The sequence below is a fragment of the Stenella coeruleoalba genome (genome assembly GCF_951394435.1).
Source record: "Stenella coeruleoalba genome assembly, chromosome: X".
NCBI classification, from domain to species: Eukaryota; Metazoa; Chordata; class Mammalia; order Artiodactyla; family Delphinidae; genus Stenella; species Stenella coeruleoalba.
Genome location: NC_137152.1, coordinates 54,667,463 through 54,689,881, shown reverse-complemented (window position 1 = coordinate 54,689,881; position 22,419 = coordinate 54,667,463). Strand labels below are relative to the sequence as shown.

General features: G+C 49.0%; 1 protein-coding gene across 5 annotated transcripts in view; it reads right to left on the bottom strand.

The window, feature by feature from the left end:
- Positions 1–10,071: 10,071 nt before the first annotated feature.
- The window catches only part of DLG3 (discs large MAGUK scaffold protein 3), a gene marked incomplete at its 5' end in the record, with an annotated part of 59,938 nt that continues 47,590 nt past the window's right edge, over positions 10,072–22,419 (bottom strand). For 3 of the 5 annotated variants that reach the window (XM_079909749.1, XM_079909746.1, XM_079909750.1), the window contains 9 exons: positions 10,072–12,325; positions 13,386–13,477; positions 13,812–13,921; positions 14,318–14,490; positions 15,277–15,378; positions 15,971–16,021; positions 17,313–17,354; positions 21,212–21,311; positions 22,129–22,204. In XM_079909749.1, coding sequence (XP_079765875.1) covers positions 12,219–12,325; positions 13,386–13,477; positions 13,812–13,921; positions 14,318–14,490; positions 15,277–15,378; positions 15,971–16,021; positions 17,313–17,354; positions 21,212–21,311; positions 22,129–22,204 — 853 coding nt within the window. In that variant the 3' untranslated portion in view covers positions 10,072–12,218. Of the gene's footprint in view, positions 12,326–13,385; positions 13,478–13,811; positions 13,922–14,317; positions 14,491–15,276; positions 15,379–15,970; positions 16,022–17,312; positions 17,355–19,066; positions 19,113–21,211; positions 21,312–22,128; positions 22,205–22,419 lie in introns of all 5 variants that reach the window. The other 2 variants (XM_079909747.1, XM_079909748.1) reach the window with 2 other exon arrangements.

Genomic DNA, 22,419 nt, shown 5'->3' with positions numbered 1-22,419 from the left:
TAATTGTACTGTCTACATTTCCCCAACTTTTTCACAAGGAACAAGTCACACATGAATGATTTTGTCAATGCCTTGCTAGGATCCTGATACACTGTGTCTACAATGTTCCCCTGCTTTACCCACTTACATATACTCACCTCATTTCAGAAAAGAAAATGAGCTTAGTCTATCTTGTGCTATTAGGTAGAGGGTTTTATAAATCCTTTGTGATCACTAGTTCCCTTCCAGGTCTCATGCAAACCATCCTTTCCCATAACGTATAGAAATTTGCCTGGGATTAAGAGGAAATCTACCTGTCTAAAGCTTGTGAAACCTATCATCCTCCCTTTAAAAAGGAGCATATGTCCTTCTCTCTAGGCTTCCAGCATCTTTCTTATTCCCCATGGTTACAAACACCAGTGCAGTGATCTCATCAACAGGTTCTCTCAACATCATGAAATACAATTTGGGCCAGGAGACTCAAAATCATTTAAAGCACCCTGAGGCTTTCTTACAATTTTCATATTTACTGTGATCCTCAGGTCCCTCTTACCAATGTCTGCTTGACCCTTTCCAGTCTAATGGACAGAGTTTGTATGGCAGAGAAGACCAGAGCAAAGGAGGAATTAAAGAGGTCCTCTGTATCTTTGTTGTCTGGCAACATTACACCATTTCATTTTTCATTTTATACTCTGTGGTACTATTGGAATTATTTTTACATGTGCTTATATAACATTTATAATTTTAAAAACTAATTATTTTTAAAAATTTATATTTTATTTTTATTTTTGGCTGCGTTGGGTCTTTGTTGCTGTGCACGGGCTTTCTCTAGTTGCGGCGAGCGGGGCCTACTCTTCGTTGCGGTGCACGGACTTATTGAGGCGACTTCTGTTGCGGAGCATGGGCTCTAGGCACACGGCTTCAGTAGTTGCAGCACGCGGGCTTCAGTAGTTGTGGCTTGTGGGCTCTGGAGCGCAGGCTCAGTAGTTGTGGCACACGGACTTAGTTGCTCCATGGCATGTGGGATCTTCCTGGACCAGGGCTCGAACCCGTGTCCCCTGTATTGGCAGGTGGATTCTTAACCACTGTGCCACCAGGGAAGTCCTTAAAAACTAATTCTAATTAAAACGAAACATACTATCTGCCCCAACTTGCAGACTTTTTAAGGCCTCCTTGATCTGCTTCTTGGCATAAACAAAACTGAAAACAGCCTCTTTTTCTTACTCTTAGAATTAGCTCATTTGGGGTCAGGCCTCCCCGATATGATTCTGACAGCTCCGTGTTACTACTTTATATTCATCTGTGGTCAGATGCCCTCTCTCCACCTTTTTAATGTCTCATCATCAAAGAACTCCCTCACTTACATCATTTTCTTTCCATACTGTTACTTCTTCATTAAAATACTTCACAATTATATGGTCAGAATTTAGTTTCTAAGAGCTTTTCAACCCTTTTGGGAGGGTGGTTAAGTAGAAAGTGCAAGAAAACTAACAGTTGATGCACTCCTACTAAGAGCTGAGCCCTTCATGTGTGCCATCCCCTCTAACTGTCGTCACAACCCCAGGAAGGAGGTGGTGTCATTCTATTGTTGCCATTCCTTCCTTCCTTCTTTCCTTTCTTCCTCCCTCCCTTCCCTGTCATTCCTGTGGGAAACTGAGGCTCAGAGAGTTTACGTCACTTAGTCAAGGTCACACAGCAGGTAAATGGCAGAGCCATGATTTAAAGCTAGATCTATGGGACCCCTGCTCTTTCTTTGCCCTCATGATACCTTTCTTTTCTCTGAAACATCTGAAGTCTGCCCTCTTAAATTCTAGGGCAAAATACCTTACTATGTCCAGCCTTATGCTCTCACAAGCCCTGAGCTACTACGGTTGCTCTTTAAGTTTCCACTTCGCCAATCAGTTCTTTGTTATTGGTCAGAATTAGGTCATGGAGAACAAACAGTTCTCTTGTGGATTTCTTTACTTTCTAAGGGGCAATATTGTCAGCAAGACAAGTAAAAAATTTTGAAATGTTTTTCTTTTAAGCAAATGAAGCAAGAGAAGCCCTGGACAAAGTCCCTCATTGCTGCTAGATCTTGTCCAATGCCATTTTTGTGATCTGCATCACGAATACATCATCCATTTCTCCCATTTTGTAAAGTGCTGTGTGATGTACTTACACTATATTACTCCTGGTCCTTTCTCCTTTCAACTTCACCAAAACTCTGTAAAGGACTCTGTCCTCACGTTTGTGGATCTCTATGCACACAGCACAATACCAACTCCCATTCTCAAGGGCACCTTTCTTCTTTACAATGTGCTCCTCCTGATACCAAATTCCAGTTGTAAGTTTCATTCCTCCAAGTCTTAATGATATCTCTTAGGTGATATTTACTTCCTTGAATTAAAACTTCAAGTTTCCCTCATAATCTTAGGTTGAACCATATGAAGTTGCCATTTTTGTAGGTCAAAACCATGGAATATTGGCAATTTCATGTGGTTCAACCCAATGCACGTGCTGTGTATTGATACAGAAAACAGCTTAAGCCGGAAGTTCTATTTATGACTCTTCCCAGATGTATTCTCCTATGACTGAACAGGCACCTCTCCCAGTGCTGTTCTTGTTGTCATATCTGATATCATCCATAGTCATTGATTTTATAATATCATCAGGTCATTTTTCTCCTTTCCCCTCCATTTTCAATTTACAGTTCTCTGTATCAGATCAGCAAGGCTCTGGGTAAACACATTTTTCCCAGTTATCATAGAGAACTCTGTCCCTAGCCAAGAGCCCAGCAATCCAGTATTTTAAACAATGGTTCAGACAAAGCAAATCCTATTCTACAGTTCCATCTCTACAGGCAACTATTTCACCACCCATCTATTCTTTTCTAAAGTACCGGTTTTCTTTTGCAAGAAAAAAAAAAAAACCCAAAACACCACCTGGTCCGTCACATCCTTGGATTTTCTGGGCACAACTTCATAGTCCTTGGAGATGGTTTCTATGTCTCCTTTGGTGGGGCCGCTCATCCCTACAGGAGATCCACCTGTTAGATCAAGAGGTGGAGGAAGGTGGAAATGGGCAGCATTTGTTTGATTTGATAGCTTTCCCATGGCTCTCTGCTAAACTGCAATGAAAATACATGATCAAAGAAAATATTCGTATTATGTCTGCATACTTATGGCCCCCTCCACATTGTCAATCATGAAGCCACCAACTATTCATTCATTCATTCATTCATCTGTCCATCCAGCCAATGAGTAATTGTGGTTTAGACCCAGATCCTACCCTCAGTGAGCTTACAGGAAGGGAACTGGGTAGGCTTACATTTATTATATTACAGTGATTATAATATTAAAGACAGAACGTGAATGCTATAAAAGTAGGGGAAACGTGCTGAGATTTCAAAGGAGGGGATCAGGAAATACTTTGTGGAGAAGGTTGAACTGGACTTAAAAGATGTATAGTATTTGAACATAAGGGGACAAGGGGAAGGGTATTCTAGGCAAAAAAACAAACCAAACCAAACAAACAAAAAAACAGCATGGCAAAGGCATGTAGTCTTTCCATACAAGGAACGATGAATGTTTATTTGCAGCATAGAGTACTTGAAGGTGAGTATTGGGGGAAAGCTTTAAAAGGTGGGTTGGAACCAGGTTATGGAGCATCTCCAATACCTGGCTAAGGTGTTTGAACTTTATTCTGTAAGCCATGGAAGGAAATTGAGCTGGGGAGTGGTGTGGTCAGAGACAGACTCTGGGAACATTAATCAGGGCAACAGTGGGTGCAGTGGATTGGAGAAGGGAGAGTCTAGAGGTAGACTAATTTGGAGGTCATTGTAACTTCTCTATTTCACCCTTTTATAAAGCCCCATACTTTTTGTGAACAGCACTTATCACTTTGTAAATATCTCTTTGCGTGATTGTCTGATGCCTGTCTCCTCCACAGTAAGCTCTATAAGGGCAGAGACTTATCTGCTTTGCTCACCATTGTATCCCCAGGGTCTGACATGTGGAATTATGTGTTTGTCGAATGAATGAAAATAATGAAGAATCAAATTGGGATAATAGCAGTGAAAACAGTGATGGTGGACGTGAGGACTATTAGAGAGACATAGAGATGATGCAAAGCTTTCAGGTCTGGGTGGAGAGGATGTTTCAACAGCATCAAATATGGCTGAGAGCTTTGTATACCTCTATGAAGGTATCAAATCTGGTGACTTGGATGACTTTTGAGAGCACTTTTAATGGAGTGGTGAGGGCAAAAGCCAGACTGCAAAGAAATACAGAGGTGGGAAGTGGTAAGAAATAGACGAAGCAGCACAGCATGGTGGCGTAACCCGGGACCAAACTGCCCAGGTTCGAATCCTTGCTCTCCCACTTGCTGGATGGCTTTTGGTGAGGTACTTAACCTCTCTCCAGGCCTCAGGTTCTTGTCTATAAAGCTTCCATAACAATCCTAGAGTTGTTGTAAAGAGTAAATAAGTAAATACATGCAAAGCTGGTAGAGCGATGCCTGACACCCAGTAAGTGCTTCTGAAGGTTTGCAATTATTATTCCGCTCTTGCTCTCTAGCAGGGTCACGTGTTTCCCTCCACCCACTAACTCTTGATACCCTCTTGTCATTCTGTTTCTCCAGGAGATCTGAATTTTCCAGCCCCAGGAAAGGCTTCCTACCTTTATGGGGCAGCTAGAGTGATGTGGGGTTTTTAACTCTTTTCTGTTGTTTTGCAGTCTTCTGCTCATCGGAGTCTCGACTCTGGTTTTTATTCCCCTTTACTTTCTCTATTGCCTGTTGTTATTTCTTCTCTAGAAATAGTGCGGTGAACTCTAGCAGACCCCGGAGAGCAAGCACCATTTTTGTCTCCTCTGCTTAACAATAAGGAGGGTGGGTTCCCCCTTGGCTTTTTTAGGATCTTTTTACCTTTACCTTTTGAGTTCTTTTTTTTTTTTTTTTTTTCAGTTTTCCCCTCATTCGGCCTAGGAAACTTCAACCTCTCTGATAAGGCAAAGGCCTGGGAACCCTTTTTCTTTTTTTTTTTGCGGTACACGGGCCTCTCACTGTTGTGGCCTCTCCCGTTGCGGAGCACAGGCTCCGGACGCACAGGCTCAGCGGCCATGGCTCACGGGCCCAGCCGCTCCGCGTTATGTTGGATCCTCCCGGACCGGGGCACGAGCCCGTGTCCCCTGCATCGGCAGGCGGACTCTCAACCACTGCGCCACCAGGGAAGCCCCCTGGGAACCTTTTTAATGCCTCAAGAAAAGTTGAAAGTTGATAAGCTCACATTTAATTTAACAAACACAAAGCCAGCAATTGCTCTGACTAAAAGCCAAACCTGGTGCATCACTGCCTGCAGGGGCCCCGGAACCAGGAAGTACTTCCTGGTTGGCGTCTCACAGCTGACGGCCCTCATGCTCTCGTGGGAACCACCACCAGGAACTACTATTTGCCACCGTGGGGCACCTACACTCTCCTTAGGAGGGCATCTAGTGGCACGTTTGACACCTCCATTCCCATATTTCCCTAGCGCCATTTCTTTGTATAACAGTAAGTAATGAGAAGCAGCGCCCTCTTCTACCACAGTTTTCTATTATTTTAAGCTGTCCTGGGATCGTGTGCCTCCACCCAACTGGGAAAAGGAAATTTCCCATGTCCTAGTCCACACATCTGTGGCTCCTTTTGCCCCCTCCTTTCCAGCAGGCACCTAGCCTCTGTGTGTAACGTGTGATCATGTATAAACCTTGGGCCAGGTTCTTTGGCAGCTGTATTTAAGCCGTTCACGTCACCTGCATCACTGTTCATTTGTTTTTTTCCAACTGTAAGTCCACACAAGGCATGAACTTCCTTTTTGTGAGGGATTCCGCACAGTACATGTCCTTTAGAATTCTATTTTATCATTGTCAATAAGCGTTAAGGGCCAGAAGAGGCCGTAGAGATCATCTGTGCAACTTCCTCCTGTTTTAGATAGTGAGGCCCAGAGAGAGGGAGCTCATTCAACAGTCCTATATTGAGCATGTAGCATTGTAGTAGCTGCTGTGACGGCTACAAAGATACACTAGATGCAATCCCAGCCTTCTAGAAGCTTTTTGTCTAGTTGAAGTATGTTATGGACGAGGAAGAAAAGAGTAAGTTCGTATAAACTGCTAAAGTGGTGCAAAGGAAGGGAGGGGGAAGCTCTTCTGGAGAGACCAGTGACGTCATCATGAAAAATGCCATTGAAGCCGAAACCTGAAGGGTTTCATAGCGATCGGGACTGGAAACATTCCAGACAGAGGCTTTGCTCACAGGTGAAAAGGCAAGTAGTCTAGATTGGTTTATAGAGAAATACAGGAGATAATGGGGAAAAGCAGATCGGGGCCCGCAGAGGGTGTTCAGTACTTCGCTTGCCTACATCCCACACCCCTCCCCCACCAGGCTAGCCCTGCTGACCTTATAGGTCTGACCTGAACGTCGACCTCCTCAGAGAAGCCGTCTCTAAGCAGGGCCCCTGGCTATATTACCCTCTATTGCTGCATCCTATTTATTTCTTTCACAGCGTTTAGTATAACACGTAATTATATATACTTAGTTACTTGTTTGTTGCCTCCCCCCACTAGACTAGAAGCTCCCTGAGGGCAGGGACTGTCTTTGTTTGATTTGTGGCTCTTGTTATTGCAAGGGTAGGGGCAGTGATAATGAAAACAAAGCACTAAATTGAACAGACACTAAAGAATCAAGTTTTGGTAGGAGACTGGCTATGATGACCAAAGGAGAGAAATCAGATTTTGAGCTTAGGTGACTAGGAAAATGGTAGCACTTAGGATGGGGGAGAAGAGTGGGTGAAGCAGTCTTCCTTGCAGCCATAGGGCTCCAGGGAGGAATGGAGTCACTGTGAGGAGCGGGGGATGTGGCATGTTCATCTTTCTCTGACGCTATGGCTGAGAGAGGAGTCTTTGAAAGTCATGCTTGGGAGGTTCTGGCTGACCCTGAGAGCTTCTGGGCACTGGATAAACTTGTGCTGAACGAACAAATGGTCAGTAAGTGGGAGCAGAGCTGGGGGACTGTTCAGTTCCTGGTGAACAGGCAGCAGCGTGAAAAGAAGGGGAAGGAGCTAAAGGAGAGGAAGTGGTTGGAGATGGAAAGGAGTCATAATTGGAGCAAGATCCCAGAGGAAGTAGCAGGAACTCCAGAATGGAGGTTCTCCATAAAACAGAAAACAAAATTCACATTCACCACAGGTTTGGGCCTCGTCAAATCTCTTCCCTCCAAGCTTGAGCCAAAGACTAGGACATCTTCTCTTTTACTGAGTACCTGCTATGCGACAGATACTGTGCCGAATGCTGGAAATGGGAAGGGAAATAATAGTCTCTGCTCGCAAAGAGGAGTCAAGGAGAGGAAGCCAGATGTCAAGAGAGAAGGGCCAGAAAACGTGTGGCAGAGGAAGAAGCAGCGCAGCGCTTGAGAGCACAGCCACTGCAGCTGGCCTGCGCTTGACTCACTGCCGCGTATTAGCTGCATGACCTCCGTGTGCCTCAGTTTCAACGGGAAAATAAGGATAAGAGCACCAACCTCATAGGGCTGTTTTTGGCAATAAATGATTTAAAACGCACAAAGCACTGAGCACGGTGCCTGTCACATAGTAAGCGTGAAATGTGTTAGCGGTTACGATGATGGTGAAAGTTCTTACAGGGTCTAACAACAGCACAAAGGAAGGAAGGGTCATTGTGACCCACGGCATGGGGGCAGAAGAGGTACTTCAGGAAAGGCAGCATAGAACGAGGGGAATTCTTGAATGGAGTCTTAAAATGTTGACAGGAGTTTTGCAGGTTATCAAGGGGGTGGCAGCGAGGGCATTTATGGGCAGAAAAAAAAAGTCAGCAAAGACACAGGGTTGTGCTGCATTCAGAGAACTCATGGCTGGAGCAGACGGGGCCACAGCAAGACGAGGCAGGAGGGAAAGGGCAGGGACGCCATGATAAGGAGCTTGGACTCTTCTTCCCTGTAGGCAACAGAGCCCCCATGGGGAGGGAGGGCACTTTAGTAGGCCGATTCTATCAGCTACAGGGAGGATGGCTGTGGTGACAGGAAGGCCAGTCAGGAGAGCATCCGCTTGCACATGTCCTTCACCACCAGCAGGCAGGTCTGACTCCTTCTTCTCAAACCACCCACTTTCCAGTCCCCTGCCGTGTGCTAGATGCTTCTGGTGACAGTGCGAGTGCTGGGGGAGGGACAGGACGCAGAGGGAGTCCATTAGGTCTAATGTGGAAACCACCAGTGGGTATCCCCCTGCGACAACAGGCTCAGTGCTTCAGATAAAATCTAGTTGGGGCTTCACAGCTGAAACAGACTATCCTCTGCGAAAGCTCTTGCTACCAAGACCCCACTGGAACCAAGACCCCCAGGAACCAAGGTGTGCGGGGAGTGGGGGGAAGGGGGGGTGCCAGTTCTGCTGTTTCTGGGAAGTGATGAGGAAGAGAGGCTTTGGAGGAAATTGGAATTTGAGCTTCAGAAAGTTACTTGCAGTAATAATAGAATGTCCTAGAGGTGCCACGGAACTGACTGAATGGGTAAGAGGATTAGTGGCATCAAGGCCATGAAACCCTAGTTGGGAACAGGGATGAAGGGCAAAACGTGGGAGCACTGAGGTGAGCGTCTCCCGCAGGCGCTCGCTCGTGGGGTTGTCTTGAGAAAGCTAAGGCTCTCTCTCTCAGCAGCCACTCTGACACCGTGGGCCTCCAGTGGTTGGCACCAGGCAAGTACTGTCCCCGTGGAGAGGGCTCCGTTGTCCTTTAGTACTGACCTTTCTGCTCAAGGAGCCCAGTGTCCCTTTGCAGTCCCATCCTTTTTAGCTTGACTTGGACCTGCTCAGGATACTCCCCCTGTAGTCCCTTCCCAGTCCTGCAGCTCAACCCCTACCTTCCTCTCTATCTATCTGTATTAGCTTCATCCTTGAGCATAACTTCCACGCTAGTTTTGGTAACGATTTTGCTTTCATTAGCTAATTTCTAGAACCACTTTCACCTTAAGACAAAGTTGGTCATTTGCATCTGAACAAATACTTTATGTAGTCAGCATCATCCTAGGAATGTTTTAATTTAAAGTCTGTTAGAGACGAAGAGGCTGGGGTGGGACTGGCTGCGTTGTCAGCAGCAGAGCCGGGGGGAGAGAGCACAGCGTTGCTGCCCAGTGGAGAAGGCGGCGGTAGAGTTCAGGGTCAGGGTGTCCACCTCTGCTCTTTCCAAGTTGCTCAGCATCTTCCCTCCGGGGCTGCGTTTTCTTCAGCCGCGCTGCCTCTAGGAGGGACAGCAGCTGTGGAGCCAGAGTCTCAGCACAGCGGGATCGGAGGCCAGCTCTTTGTGCCCTTTACACTTAGGAGGTGGATTTCCTTAAAACCCCACAGAGCACTTTGGGGACTCCTTTTTGTTAGGCTGCCTTCTAGCAAATGAGAGAACGTGTGAAAAGAAGCACCCTGCAAACAGCTAAGCACTGTTGTCCTTGCTGTGGTTCGGCCCCCACACAGTCATCGCTCTTGAGCTGAACCACAGCAGGACGTCCTCAGGCTTCTTCACACAAGCCACAGGGACATCAGCCACGTCACAGGCGCCTGCTCTAAGCGCTCCTCCTCTCATCACAGGGCTGCCGGGATGACTGCCACCCCGCTCTGCAAACTGGGCCCATCTCACCCTCATTCCCCCTGGGCTCTAATGCTTTCTGGTAGCTGGGAGCCCAGCGTTTTCTTACCATGTTTATTACTCGGCTCTCTGCTCCTGCCTTGGCTCCCGCTGTCTCTAACAAACGCCTGTGCTGCATTAGGCACCTCCTGTCTTTGTGTACCTTTGCCATTTTGCCCTGAAGGCCGTGGATGCCCTCCACACACACCTGGCCAGCACTACCTGAGGCAGTTTTTTGGGGGTGGGGTAGAAGACTGAGCGCAAAGCTTTCACAAAGGACCTGTTATGACCACAGGAGTCTAGAGCCATCCAGAGGAACACCTGACTCGGTCAGCTGATGGTCACTAAGCAGAGAGCCTTTTGGCCCCCAAAGGTTTGGGACACGTTTCCCACTGCTGTGCCCCCACCCTCCCCTCTCAACTACTTCAAGAAGGTCTCTGAGCCACAGTTCATTGCAACTATCATTTATTAAAAAATATATGTCTCCTTGGAAGGAACACTGGTAAACCAACTAGTGTCATGCTTGCTTTGAATCTCTGCTTTTCTTCCCTGGGAGGGGTAGAGGGTTGAGCATCACTCAGACTACATCACTTAACATCAGAGAAATCAAAACACTCCCAGCTCACCCCCTCCTCCCCAGAGTCATAATCGGACACCACTTTACCCCTCCTGCCTCCAATCCAGTGTACTGCGCAGGTAAAGCTGCTGCCCTTTCTTTACCCACATTCTGGGCCCCACACTTTACAGTTAGCCTCATCATGCCGGTAGGAGAACTGTTAACAGACTTCCTAAATCTGCCTGGTAGCGCTCAAAGCATCTTCGACATGTATGCTTTGCACCGGTTGTAACACGGTGGGCTAGGAAACAACAGGCTCAACCCTGGGGCCAAGCATGTCCACGCTCTTCTCCCCTGGGTCGTGCCTCCAGCGTGGAGCTGAGGGAGGCATGGTGGCTTCAAAGGAGCATGGTGGGGCGGGGCCTGGGCCACACCTGCCGCCTGCATTTCTGGTCAGAGAAAAACCCCCTTGACCACAAACACTGCCGTCTGACTCTGGGAAAAAGCAACAGGGTTTCACATCTCAACAGTAAGTGAATTGTAGCTCTACAGCTCAAATTGACAGCATTAAAGTCTACTTTCTTCTTGAAGAAACAGTAAGCTACCAGCTGTTGGTGAGGGATTGGGGTAGGTAGGGCATATGAAGCAGCTGCGAAAAAAACCCAAATCAAACTTTTCATTACGCGGCTGGCCAAGCTCAGGGCCGTCCCACTGTCCCAGCGCAGAGCTGGAAGGCAAGTGACTCCCCGTCCCTGCCAGTGGGCCCCATGACAGGGCCTCGGCTGAGCCCAGCATGTCCCTGGCAGGTGAGTGAAGGGACACGTTACAGTAGGAGGCCCAGCTCCTGTCGGTTCTCACCTGCCCCCACTTCCCTTTCCGCTGACGGGATGGCCAAGCCCGGGTCGCCTAGTCTATCACAAGGCCCGGCTCCTCCAGAACATCATGAGCCTTTAGAACACGGTCAAATTGGATTCTACACATTCACTTAAATAGTAAAAGTAAAATTTGGAAGAATGAAAAGGCTGACACAGTAGCACAACATGGTTTTGGTTTAACAGCAGCTTAAAAATGAACAAAAAGGAAACCTCTCATGCAGACACATCAGGTGGCATAAAACAATTGGCAATTTAATACGTTGGGAGCACCGTTAGCCATTCTCTCGCTCCCCACACGCGGGCCTGACTGTGCCCCAAGGGCAGCATCGGCTCTAGGGTCACAGCTCCAAGCCTCTGGCCCCCGGGCCGAAGCCCTTTCTCACCGTTCTCTGGCTGACCTGACCCCTCCTAAAGAAAAGCCCAGCTCTCAAGAGAATGACCAATGCGGGTGCCCTCGGTACAGCACTTACTACCACTTTCACTCCCTCCCCAACCAGTTGGGATATAAGATGCCATCTGATTGGAATATGAAAATTAAAGCATTTCTCTAATAACACAGTACCATTGATGAAGTCTCCATAGATTTTCTAGTCCAAATGCGTGTGAATATATATATATATTATATGAGAGTGTATAATATATATATATATAATAATTTCTATATATTTTATATAAATTACATATATATATCTATATATAAATAAGATACTTTCTGTCACCATGACCGCGCTGTCCCAAGCCGCGAGGCAGTGTACAGATCGTAGCAAAGCCTGGGAGCCTCTCCTCGCGGGGTGCGCGGGGCTCGCTTCATAAGCCGCGCAGCTGTCCAGTCTGTCTTTCCATCAGTCCTCCTCTCTTCTCTTCGCTTCTGCTTGGTTTTATGAAAACAATGACTCTGATGGATTTGCACCTGTGCTAGTGCTTGGGAAAGGTCCATGCAGGAATGGGCGCAGTCACATGATGAGTGAGATGGCATCATCCCAAAAAATAAACTAAAACAAAACAAAAATTTAAAAAAACAGAACAGGACTAGAAAACTCAATTTTTTGGACATATCTAAAAAAGGGGACAAGAACAGTAGTCATCTGTTCTCCCCATGGGGACAGGAATGAAGAGGGAGGAGGGAAGAGGGACTTGGTTTCTTCTGTTCACAATAGAATGGTTGGAGGGGATTCTTCAGAGTTTTTCAGGGGATGGGACCCAAATGTAGTGCCCAGACTGGTCCTCAATGATTTGTTTGATTTTGTTATAAATCTCTTCCAGTGAGTCACCCTGTACAATGGCTGAAGAGGAAAACAGAATTATTACTGTGGTCCACAGCAACCCCCTGCCCCAAACCCTGACAGTCTGGCCCATCCCAACTGTCCCACAGCTCAGCCCCGCTCATTCACTAGGCGGCCGTCTGGGAGCCCAGGTCGCTGGGGAAACTGGTGGGCACTGCAGGCCCGGGGCTTGATGTCAACTTGCTAAGACAGTGAGACTGAGCAGCAATTAGTAGGAAAATGTGTTCTTCAGAAATGTTTATTGAGCACCCATTAGATGCCAGACCTTGTAGATCATGCCCCTCTCGGCTGCCATGAGGCCGGCAGCTGGTAATTCTAACGCAGCCTTACCAGAAGATGTGGAAAATCCTGGTTATCCAGAGCAAGAGCTGAAAAAGCCACAATTTCTGGCAAGGTGTCGTGCTCCTGGGGCCGTCACATCTGCTCCATGTCAGAGGTCAACCCGACAAACAAGGACATGGATGCTAACAGAAAAGGGAGCTCCAAGACCCAAGGTATGCGAGGACAATTATGAATCCTGTCCCCCGGTAACCTTGTAGCACCACCAGCTAGAGTTCACTCAGCACCACCTTGCACACATATGTCCCTGTACTTCAAAAGGTAAGCAACATATTACACAGAAACCTTCCCAACCTTTTAGGAACTGACCCTTCTAAAGTAGGTGACCATATAAACACACACACTGACAGACGACAGCCTGAACACCACGCCAGGGAATCATCATCATCAACAAACATTCACTCAGTACATAAAACATGCAAGGACAAGTGCTGGATGGGGGAGCCTGGGAGGGAGGGAAACAAACTAAAACAGGGAGCCTACAATCTAGGAGGGACATGAAGACGAACAAAAACGATCAAAGGCAGCATTTGGTGATGGTGGTTGATACCAGAAACTGGCTCAACTCCTCTGGCTGGAGGGCACTTGAGTACTTTGGCAATGCTTGAGCTCAAAAGCACCCAGAAATTCTGTGCAAGGTGTCTGGGCCTCTTGGAAACACTCACAGAATAGGTGTCCAGCTGCTCCCATGTTACCCCAGCTGTGCAATGGGGAGACTCACCTGTGAAGTATTCTCCAAACTCCTGCTCCAGTTTCATGGCTTTGTCATAGATCTTATTTGCTTGTTCATATGTCTGCCGTCGGTTCATTTCCCTGCCAAAGACACGGAAGAAAACAGTACCCAAAACTAGGTTCTATGTTTTGATTAACATAAAGGATTGTTCCAGGCTCCCTGAAGAGCTGCTCAGCTGCCCTCTGAGAGCAGCAGCGGCCCCAGGCTCAACATTCCTCAAACCTTCCAGGTTTGAAAGCTCAACCAGGAATACACGCAAGTGCACTCGAATCCAAAGGAGCCCCCAGTGAACAGGGTGGGGCGCAGACATTCCACTGAGCACCCATTGGGTCTTACCCCTGCCCAACAAACCACCTGATTTTTCATTTCCTTTCCAGGGCCCTCTCCTAGCCGAGAGTCTCAGCAAATACTTACATAAGCGCTTCAATGGACTTGGGCTTGATGAAAATGGCAATGGGGTAAAGTTGTGACTGCTGCAGCCTCTTGATAGCATTGCCAGAAACATCTAAGATGCAGTGCTTGCCCTGAAAAAGCAAAGACTGGCATCAGTCCACCCAGTCCCTGTCTACGCCCTGTGCTAACCCAAACATCCACCTGCGGGAAACATGGGGCCACCCAGAGAGGCCTGGAAGATTCTACTTCTGAGGTACCCAGGCTCCACAGTTTGCTCCTACTACCCAGACAAGGCCACATGTGAAGCTGCAGGTGGGTGACGCTCTGGGGTGAGTTGCGCAGAGGAGACAGATGCCTCCAACCTGGGGCTGGGAACACGCGGAGTGGGCGTGGCGTTGGTCAGCACTGCCACTGGGTAGGGCCATGTGCTGGAAGGATGAGGATCCACGCAGAACTTTGGCTGCAGCATTTCTGTGCTCCCTTTGAGGGTAATTTCGTAGGGCCACCGCCTCCGCCTCTCTCCTTACCCTCTCTGCAACTGCCCTCACTGACTGGATGCTGGTCCCATAGAGATTATCGTTGAATTGGCCTGCCTCGATGAACTTGTTGTCCTGAATATCCTTCTCCATCTGTTCTCGGGAGACCACAAAGTGGTAGTCTTGCCCATCCACTTCATTATCACGCCGAGGCCGGGTAGTATCTGCAGGAAGAGAGGAAACGCTCTGTGGTGCAAGGACAACGACCTGCCCCAAGCCCCGGAGAGCTGACTTGTTCCCCCCAGCCACCGCCGGGCCCCAGGGCCACTCCAGTGCTTTTCAGATGAGTCGGGGGAAAGAGGCTGGGAAGAAGTTTGTCTTGCCTACATCTCTTCTAACAGCCAGGTTAGAAGCTGGGAGCTATCTGCTTTAGCTTCAACCGGACCAGAAAGGTGGGGTTTCCTGGGCCAAGGTCTGGCAGACAGAGGGTGCCAAATGTGGTACAGGAGCCAGCAAGCCTCACAAGCCGACCAGAGGGCTGCACCCACACCTCGTGGGCTGGGCACCCCCAAGCGCCCAATCGTTCCCAACCACCACGACTCAAACTCCTCTCCAAGGGAGTGAGCAGGCCGGCCTGATGTCTTAATCCTCCCCACATCAGCTTTGGGGGAATGCGTTGCTGCCTAATCTCTTCCAGGGTGGGTTTTTTCTTTTTACATTTTTTAAAACTATTTTTTTTAGCTGTGCTGGGTCTTACTTGTGGCATGCGGCATCTTCGTGGCGGCATGTGGGATCTACTTCCCTGACCAGGGATCGAACCTGGGCTCCCTGCATTGGGAGCATGGAGTCTTAGCCACTGGACCACCAGGGAACTCCCTCTTCCAGGGTGTTAGATGCACCCTGTTCCCAGAGAACCCTAGAACCTGGCCGCAGGCCCTTTCCATAAAACATCAGAGCAACAATTCCCAGGGCACCAACGCCTCCCTCCCAAAGATGCCCTGGGCTTTTACGTGGTACACAGGATCCAAATTTATGCGGGAACTCCGAAATCAGGTCATCGTTGACTCTGTCCTTCATTGGGCCCAGGATGATGACAGGCCTTGCATAGTGAACTGGAGAGCAAGCACAGAGACAGTCAGTGAGGCCCCCACCAGACGGCCTGCTGTCCCTCCCCGTATGCCTGGAGCACTGAGGCTCTGGAGCCACTGCTCAGACGGGAGAGCACATCTTCAGCCATTCTGCCTTTTAACTACAAAGACATCAAAGAGCCTTTAATTTGAGAATATCTAAGTCCAAGGCAAGTATGAAACCAGAAGCATCTCCCTTTCCAACAGATTCAGGAGAAATCTCTGCATGGGCACCAACAGCTGAGCAAGGGTTTTCAGAGCAGCCACGGAAGGGAGGGACCGAAGCCTCTCTTTTAGCAGTGGCCACATCCACTGAAAGCGACCTCTGCCATCCTTTTCAATCTGTCCTATCCTTCGGAAAGCATCCCGGCAGCAAGCAAAGGTATAGTGAGGGATGCACGCTGGGTGGCCTTCCCTGTTCTAACGCTAGGAAGAAGTAGATGAGAAGGAGGCATCCAGGGACTGGCTGCCCTCCTACTCCCCCACCTTCACCCCTCTGCCGCCACGGCCAACCACTGGGCCGGGCCCCATGACCACCAGACTGGCTCAAAGGCAAGGCTCTCAGAAGGGGGCTTACTTTCTTGCCGTGTCACTGGCTCATATGACAAAATAGCATCCTCTTGTCCTTCTGCAACAAAAAAGGGAGACATGTTAGCACTTTATCATCTGCCTCCCTGTGTCCTCATCTCCCTACAACGTTCACTTCACCCCCACCTCTGCCAGAAAACAGCCTTGTCAGCTGGTACTTGCTAACACCTGCCCTTGGGCCTATCTACTTCCCATTGGCAAGAAAGCACAGGAGGACCTTCACCGCCCCTGGGACAGGAGTCAGGAGTCCTCTTGTTCAGTGAAATATAGCTGAGCAAAGGGACATGACCCAGAAGCCATGAAGCCTCCACCAAAAGCCACCTCAATTTCTCGGAACTCTTCTTATAGGTAATATTCTACTGTGCTCAGCTGCCTTCTTGCTCTGGTGAGAATCACAGGAAAGCGTCAACTGGTCGAGACACACTGCCTGTGTCCCCTCATCTGCAGGCAAGGGAGTCAGGGCACTCATGCAGGTCCCCAAAGATGCAGCTAAACTTTGCCCCTTTTAAGGGTCTACCTATCTCCCCTTCACTGGAAGAAGCAACCAGAAAAGTGGCACAAGGCTGGGCTAAGGTCCTCAGTGCCCTTTAAGAGCAGTGCTGAGCACTGCTCTCCCCTCACGGTAGAGCTCCATCTATCCTAGCAGTGATGAGCTCTTCCTAAAACAGTCACCAAGAGACGTGGTACTGGGCGCTAGGAGGTCCCAAAGTGGCCGACGGCAGTGCCGGGGAAGGCAACGATATCTGCATCAAGCCCCAGGATGCATTCTCAGGGCCTCCAGCCACAACTCCTGAGAGGCCAGTAGTCCCAAAGTTCATGCGGCTTGAATTGTGGCTTCTCTGGCCTGGTCACAGGATCTCTGAAGGAAAACTGGGCAGTCATCTGGTCATTTAGCCCAGCTAAAAGGTAAGGACACCAAGCCTTAACCCAGGGAGTACTAGTGACCTGGAAAGGCAATTCAGAACAGTATCCCACAGGAGCCATTCTTCTTTTGGTCTCTGAGCAAATCTGTAAAACTGGCAGCACCTACAGCCCATAGTGGCTACGGCAGGGATTTGCTCACTGGCTGCTCAGCCTTCCCAGGGCCCAGGGAAGCTTTTAAGTCAGGTCCTGGCCAGAACTGCAGGGCTTATGCTCTCCCCTTTAATACACAGCCTAAATCCCATCCCATAAGGACAAAATGGCCACAGCATTTCCAGGATCTCCAAGTGTACATGGCTAAAAGAAGCAGTAGCCTCTGAACAGAAATGGTAGCCGTGCAACGCTGGAATGAGGATGGCTGGGACACATGGTAGAGCTACATGACATGGGGGAGAATGACACACACTTACTGGAACTGCTTTCGCTGTCACTGGTGTTGGATGTCACTCCCTCTGCAAGCCAACAAGAAAGAGACTCCGATTCAGAACACACCACTGAGAGGTCACACGCGGCAGAAAACTCAAATGCTCCAAGAGCCAGACACTGAGCTGCCAACCAAGTCAGGCCACGGGAGGCCTGCCACATCAGGCTACCAGCTGGGAGGCACAGCTCCAATCCTGAGCCCCGGCCACCTCGCACTTGTCCCCAGGGCCCTCTGGGGCTGCCAAGGCCCTCCCTACAGACTACCAGCTTCCAATCTTTGGCAGCATCCTCTTCATCTGAATCAGAAGAACTGACTTGGATGGTTTCCAAATCCTATCTCAAAATGCACCTCCCAATGCTAGACAGGCAGTGACAGTAGCAAAGAGAAGCCCAGCGACCAGGCTGCTCTTGAATTTCCTCCCCACATAGAACCCCTGAAGTACAGAATTGTGCACGACTAAGAGGCTAAGCACTGGGTTGGTTGAGCAATCAGCAGGGAATGACGTGTTGGCCAATGGGTGGAACCAAGAGCCCTCCTGCTGCTGCTACCTGGAAAGAGGGCTTGGCCCCAGCGGTGAAAGGGGATGCTCCTCCGTCCAGGAGAAGACAGACACGTCACAACACAGAGACAACAAATGAAGAAGAACACTGGGAAGACAAGACGATCCTCCTGTCTCAGACTGTCGGGGCCTCCCCGCATCTGAGCGGGCCCAGCAGCCGCACTTGCAGGAGGCACAGAGCACAGTTTGGCCCAAAGAAAGCCCATCGCTCCCAAGACGACAGTCGAATGAAGATGGAACATGGAAACAACGAACTATGGAGTGAGACACTGCTCGTTTCAGCCAAGATGACACTATTCCAGACCGTGATATGCTGTGGCCCCCAGGAAGGACTGGCTGAGTCACCACCCATGCTAGTTCCTGAGCAACCCCCCGATGAAGCTCCTTTACCCTCACGCCTTTATTACTTATGGAAGCAGAGTATCCACTAACAGAACCTGCCCGGCACGGCCGCATGTGTGTGCACGTGCCTGTGTGCACAGCAGGGAGGCTAAGGCCCTGTCATCTAGGTCCCTTCCTTTTTCAAGTCTAGGATTATTTTCCAGAGGGGAGAGGTTGGTCAGGGTTTTCCCAAGCTAAAGCACTAAATATATATAGTCCAGAAAATGCTGTCGAGGCTCCCACCTGCTCAGCCCCTTAGAGATGCTCTGTGGGGAGCCAGCCCACAGCCATCTCCTGAGGCCCCTGAACCTTCTGGGACATCCCAGATGTACGCTGGGTAAAGGGCTTCACGGTACTCTTACCCCCTGTTTAGAGAGACTGAAACAGCTAATTCTTAAGTCCAATTCTTTAGTGCTGCGTCACTGGAAGAAGAATACAACAGGCGGGCACCCCTCACCTCAACAATAGGTTAGAGATGAGCTGAGTGGTCACCTCTGGAGAAGCACTTCTTGCCCCCCCTCACTTATAAGGTGGATGCCAAGACGGCTCCACACCATTTCAAGGTACAAAAGGAAAAAAAGAGACATGAATGATAGGCTTTTATTAGGGTACCAGGGATCCAGAGCAAAAGTGTGACATTCAGAGCCACTTCTAATTCCTCCTGCTGTGGTACCAGTTCTCACAAATTCTCTCACTGCCCTCCCCTCCGCCCTTTGCCCTCACCCATGTCCCCTATACCCCAACCCCAGCAACTCCACTCATGCCAGAAATACAGTTAACAGTATGTAAGTTTGACTTACTCAGGTTCTTTGCTCCATAATAATCGTCACTTAACCCAGGGAAGTCCTAATTTCACAGACAGCAGGACAAAGTGGGGAGGGAGGGAGGGAGGAAGGGAGGGAGGGAGGGAGGGAGGGAGGAAGGGAGGGAGGGAGGAAGGGAGGGAGGGAGGGAGGGAGGAAGGGAGGGAGGGAGGGAGGGAGGAAGGGAGGGAGGGAGGGAGGGAGGAAGGGAGGAAGGGAGGAAGGGAGGAAGGGAGGGAGGGAGGGAGGGAGGGAGGGAGGGAAGGAGGGAGGGAGGGAAAGAATTGGGGAGAAGACAGAAAATAGAGAAAAAAGACAAGGGGAAGGAAGAATACAGAGCCAGGTGAGCATCAGTGACAGAAGTATGAAATACTATGAAGACCTATAAATATAGTCAGGTTAAGAACTTTGCTACAGAAAGAACATCCCAGGTCATATATGATACCTGGACTTCATGCTGCCCAATTTGCTGCCAAAAGGCCCTGGAGCGGATGACCTTTTTGAGGTGGTCTATATATAGCCTACAGGCCGACAGGACAGACAGGTGACTTACCAAGGCTTGGAACACCTGCTTTGACTAAGTGTGTAGTTACACAGCCATCTCTGCTTTGCCCCTGAAATCACCATTTCCCTCTGAGGGTGAATGAAAAGTCAAACATCTATGTGTGGCAGACAGGCTGGCAGAATTATCATCATCCCAAGGAGCTTTCGTCCAATACTGACTCACTCTGTCCAAACCCTTCAGGGAAAGCTTCGTGCAGTCTGAGGTGTGGGCTTCCAAGCTGACCTGAGTTCTTCAGACCACAGGGGATGAGCTCAGCTTCTGGAGAATAAGCACTAGGCAGTTTCAACGCTTATCCAGCAGCCACTCCCCTCCCCCGTTCAGCTGGGCCGCCCAACAGCGAAGCCTCCCCAGGCTGGGCTCAGCACGGAAGTTCTGGAATTGTCTGGTGAACGAACTATGGTGACCTCACCTCAGGCCTCTGTCTCAGACCGTCTCCTACTGCACCTAGTGCTCCTTATTGAGCTACCCAGAACTGTGAGCCCTAACCTGCATCTGGATGAGGGCACCCTTGTAATCTACTAGCTGCCACCCCAGACACTGATGACCTATGTATCCCATGACCATGAAACATGCTGGCCTAGAAAAAGGACATTCCCTATCGGAACGAGTCAGTCTCCTGCTGTCCCAACAGCTCAGGACCCCGAGACCCCTCCTTGTGAGGCAGAAGAGGAGAGGTTTACAATTCACCATGAGCCATGCGAGAAATACTTTAGCAGCCTGACCTGGTATTTAAGGTTAGGGTGAGAGCAGTTAATTTCTGAGGCACATGGTAGAAAGAGAATATTTCTCAGGATGGCAAGTTCATTCAGCCCAGCTTTATGGCCTTTTCTATCAAACCAGCTTTGTGTTGCTCAATAAACCTTTATTTGGACAATGTTTAGTAAACCCCGTTCGGTGTCAATTCGTTTAAGCAAGAAGGATTTTATTTTGAAAGCTGGCTCTGTAACACTCTGGGAAGACAGTGAGTCTGTTAGAGCTGTGTGAACGTCCCTAGGCATTACACGCATATGCACGTGCGTGTAATTCAAGAAGTAGGCCCAACTCCAGGTGTCCAGGGAAGAAAAGGCTCTTCTCTTGACATAGATGAGTGAAGATAAGGGAAAGAAAACACAAGAGGAAGAAGCCAGGAGAGCAACACCGAGTCCCTAGACTTGGTTTTCTTGAAAAACCATTTTTCTGAACTTGACCCTATAGCTGATAACCGCTCATCACCACCACAGCAGAGCTCAGCCATGCACTCCCAATGCCAGTGCCAGCGACTTTCTGGTGGGCAAGCCCTGGAACCAGTTCTACCTCAGAGCCTCCAACATTCTTTCAGAGCGAGGAGCTGGACAAAAAAGACCCAACGTCTCCCTGTGCAGACCAATTTCTACCCTGACTCTGCAAATAAGCAGGTACACACACACACACACACACTCACACGCATGCACACATGGCGGATAGACGGGGGACCGACACACACGGACACATACACACCCACACCCATACCCACACACACTTTCCCAGTCTTCGGTGCAAATGAGGAAGAGAGGGCGGGGCTGTGGGTGGCCTGCTCTCTGTTCCCTGCTGCTACTTACGTTCCTGTACGCTGCTCTCCTGGGCCATGTTTTCTTTGCTCTTGTAAAATGGAAACTTTCGAGAGAGGCGGAAACTCTTTTTACGTTTCGTTTTGATCGACTGTGAAAGAACATGAACATGGAGGGGAAGGACAGAAGAAAAAAAAAACAGAACAATGGATTTTAAAGCATGCAAGAAAAACTAAAATGGAGACAATGGTGAGCTAAACAAAAGACCATCTCTCACAAATGGAGTCTATGAGATTAAATGAAAGTTGATGTAAGAGGAAAATTATGTTTACAGGAAAATGTTGTAGGGATGTTAGAGGTTTCTACCTAATCCAGACTCACAGCACTCACTGGTACTTCCTAAAGGATAAAGGTCACTGTAGCCTCCTGGACACATGCCCTAAGGTGCCACTGATACACACAGAGTCATCTACTCCGTGTCTCTCTTCCCTCTACCGCTCCAGAAGTTCTTTGGCCTGTGAAGCTCACAGAAGAAAAGGGGTGAATGGACAGAGCCCTCATGCCTCGTTCGGTCTGAAGGGCGGTCGGAGCTCTGGGGCTGGCCTTGCTGGCTGGATGACAAGGCCAGGCTCTGTTCAGGGTCCCCACAGCTCCGAAAGGGTCTACAGCCAGGGAGACACCCACAAGTGGTTTCATGTGCCCCAAGAAAGTCAGCCTTCCAAACAGTCCAACTCCAACACATCTTCAAGAGCCAGTTACCCAGGGGGAAGGAGTATACACTGGCTGTAGAGGTTGGGTGCCCGCTCTCTCTGCTTTGTGAAAAGCAGTCAGTATTCTGATAGGACAGAGCCAGCGCCCTGAAAAAGAGATATTCTTTTGTGCTCGCCAGTTTTCTTATCCACCAGACAGACTTCAAGCTTCTTATGCCTCTTCACATGTGGCTGACTTCCTTGGGGATCCCCACTTACCCTGTTAGACTCAATCATCCCCGTCCTGGCATGAAACTTCACGGTTTTCAATCGAGCCCTTTCTTTCTTTTCCACCCTGTTTTGGAGTCAGAAAGAAGTCCTGTTACTGCCAGTGCATGGTCTCAGCAGTGGGCTGCAGTGGGCACAGCAGCCATCTTTGACTCACTGAATCGTAACCATGTCCTGAGCACCAGCTCTCTACCAAAAAGGAGTAATAAAGCACATCCACTGCTCTCAAGCAACTTATAGTATAATAGGTAAAAAAGAAATCAATACCAGGAACAGGGGAAG